This window comes from Phytophthora infestans, genomic scaffold, assembly GCF_000142945.1.
Source record: "Phytophthora infestans T30-4 supercont1.3095 genomic scaffold, whole genome shotgun sequence".
In the NCBI taxonomy this organism is placed as follows: Eukaryota; Oomycota; class Peronosporomycetes; order Peronosporales; family Peronosporaceae; genus Phytophthora; species Phytophthora infestans.
The window spans coordinates 1-2,654 of record NW_003305575.1 but is presented as its reverse complement, the minus strand read 5'-3'; the positions used below and the strand labels follow the sequence as shown (position 1 = coordinate 2,654).

Below are 2,654 nucleotides of genomic sequence, written 5' to 3'. Positions count from 1 at the left end.
AAATCTTTCCTGCGAGCTGCTCCGGCGACGAGCACGCTGACGAGCTGCTGCAACTGCTGCCAATCCCGCTGCCTTCAATTCCCGTCGAAGCGCTGGAGTTGCTGGACTTTATCGATTTACCCGGGGAGCTCTCGGGGGAAATGGAAGAGGACGAACTGTGCGGCTTCTTCGGTGGGTCCTCCGGGTTTCCCACCTTCTCCAGGAACTTGGCCACGCTGGCGTGCTCGTTTATCGTGGCAATAAAGGCAGCATCGTTGCCGTCCACGTCGCGTGCCATTACATCAGCTCCGTGGGAGACTAGCGTTTGTACGAGCGAGAGCGACCCAGACCATGCTGCGAACATGAGGGCGGTAAATCCCTCAGGGGTTGGGACTTCCAAGTGGGCGCCGAGCCTCAGCAGTTCATGCACGGCGTCATCGTGGCCGCCAACACAAGCGAGGTGCAGTGCTGTGAAGCCGTCTTCATCTGCAGTGTCGATCCAAGTCTCCGATGACGAGGAGGAAGAGGGCCTTTTGCAACATATCACTGCTGGGCGACGGAGAGGGGACTTAATGACATGCGTTCAGCCCATGGTTGATACGTCATTTGAGAACGATGAGCTTGAATATTGGGCGGAGAAGTATCTAGTGATCGAGAACAAGCCCAATCGTGACTTTGATTTAAATCAATGTGGTAGCTCAGTGCTACTATAGTAGTACTACGCATGAGAGAAGCGCTGCCACTGATGTCGCTGCAAGAATGCTGCGGTGGCCATCCATTTTAAGAAAGCAACTCGGAGAGGATGACTGGAGGAGGTCTGCTGTCGCACTTTTGAATTGCGAATTGAATTGCTCTTCTTGTGTATTAAACACAATTTTCTAATAGTGACTAGACATTAGTTTTTATAAGTGAATAGGGCTACAAAAACCATTATTAGCTGCGAGCTTAAGTGTACTGGTTTTTTGTTCAATAACTGTCTGGAAATATGTACTGGATCGGTAGCTATATCCCAGAGTTATCTATACAGACTGGAAGAAAACAGTACAAAGTGGAACTTCCTCGTGCTCCAGCACGTAGTACGGCTCTGTCTTCGTCCGACACCTCATTCTGCAATCTGCTCGCACTCTCTCATTTCGACTCAAGTGCCCGAGCTGTTGACCCAAACGACAAAAAAATGCGCCTCACATGCATCCTTGCAGTGCTAGTCGCGGTCACTTTCCACGCCACTGGTAATGCCAATTCTGCGGTTGCGGGCAAAGCTTCGAATGAATATGGTGTTGACATGATCACCGCGACCGCAATTTTCGTCGAGAATCCACGACGAAAGCATCTCTTCATACTCGGTGCTGATGCCACCTCGCAAGAAGCCTTTCACCGTGTGGTCGTGCTTCATCCACGTGGCTTCCCCCTTCTTCCGCGCCAAGTAGAGCGTCAACCTGGCTGGATCAACTTTGAAGCGATCATTGACGTCTTTCTTCTCGTTCACAATGGCCTTCTGCAGCGCGCTCACTTTCGCATTGCTCGCTATCTTCACGGGAATTACAGTCCCTTCGCCGTATACCGCGCACTCCAACTCGACCTCTGCCATCTTCGTGCGGAAAGTTCTCGACTGAGCAGCAGCACGCAGCACACCGCACCGTTTTAGCCAATCACATCACTTTAAAATAATTATTTTTATTTCTGACAAAAATACTCCTCAATATATAGAAATAAATAATAGTGAGTTCATCTTGAGCGATAAAAAATAAATATATAGAAATAACAATGTGCAAGTACATCTTCCCAGAAGACCACGCAAAGGCGAGCCAACAGAACATACAAATACATAAGCATTCTTTTTAAATCACCCTTTGAGCACGGTGGGGCTTTGGTGATGAAGCCACCACCATCTCGCTTCATACAAAAGTTGTCCAGTGTTTTACCCATTTTAAGCAACCGAGCCTCAAGTGCGGGTCTGTGCCGAGGGAACTGTTCGAGTAGCCATAGTTTAGCCTGCCGGGTAGTATTGCATCGAAGTGTTTCTAGCCAACGGCTTGCCTTTTTTGCCCTCATTAGATGCAAGATACATACCAAACTTATCCATCACTGATACGAAACACTTTCCAGTCTCATCACGTTCAATGCAAGCTCGCACATACTCATCACTTACATTCTCCGTTTTCAGAAACTTCTTAAAAGTTGCCACTGCTGTTGCCTTGGCTCTTTTTGTGTTTCCACACTCTAGTTCCGCTAAGCCCATTGCTCTTGTCGGATAAATGCAAAATATGCAAGTGATACGATGTTGACTTGCCTAATATGTTGCGATACACATATTTTTCATATTGCTCCGACCCGATACGTCGGAATGGCTGGCTTACATGACTCACCTAACCTCGTACTGTCTTATTGGTCAAAAATACAAATTACCGGGATGTGACTGGACGATTATTTGCGCATAAATGATGATTGGCCTATTTATTCCATACAAAATTCAAGGTAGGTCGGATACATAGTCATATTCAACCATAGCAAGATGGCCGACGCCCCGATTCCAGATGGTTTCTCGAAAGTGGTTGGGCTTGAGAAACAAAGTCGCAAGATCAATACTGAAGCGTCAGACTTGAAAAGTTGGAGTCGAGAAAGATGAGAAGGGCGAAAGCAGCAAAATAGCCAGCAAGCAGGCTCTTATGACAGCA

At 47.7% G+C, this 2,654-nt stretch overlaps 1 protein-coding gene across 1 annotated transcript; it reads right to left on the bottom strand.

The window, feature by feature from the left end:
• Window positions 1-926: 926 nt before the first annotated feature.
• Window positions 927-1,588, bottom strand: PITG_22435 (crinkler (CRN) family protein, putative; the record flags this gene model as incomplete). Its single annotated transcript, XM_002909767.1, has 1 exon — window positions 927-1,588. One exon carries the CDS (start codon window positions 1,565-1,567, stop codon window positions 1,181-1,183), a length of 387 nt encoding a protein of 128 aa, XP_002909813.1.
• Between the last annotated feature and the right edge of the window lie 1,066 nt (window positions 1,589-2,654).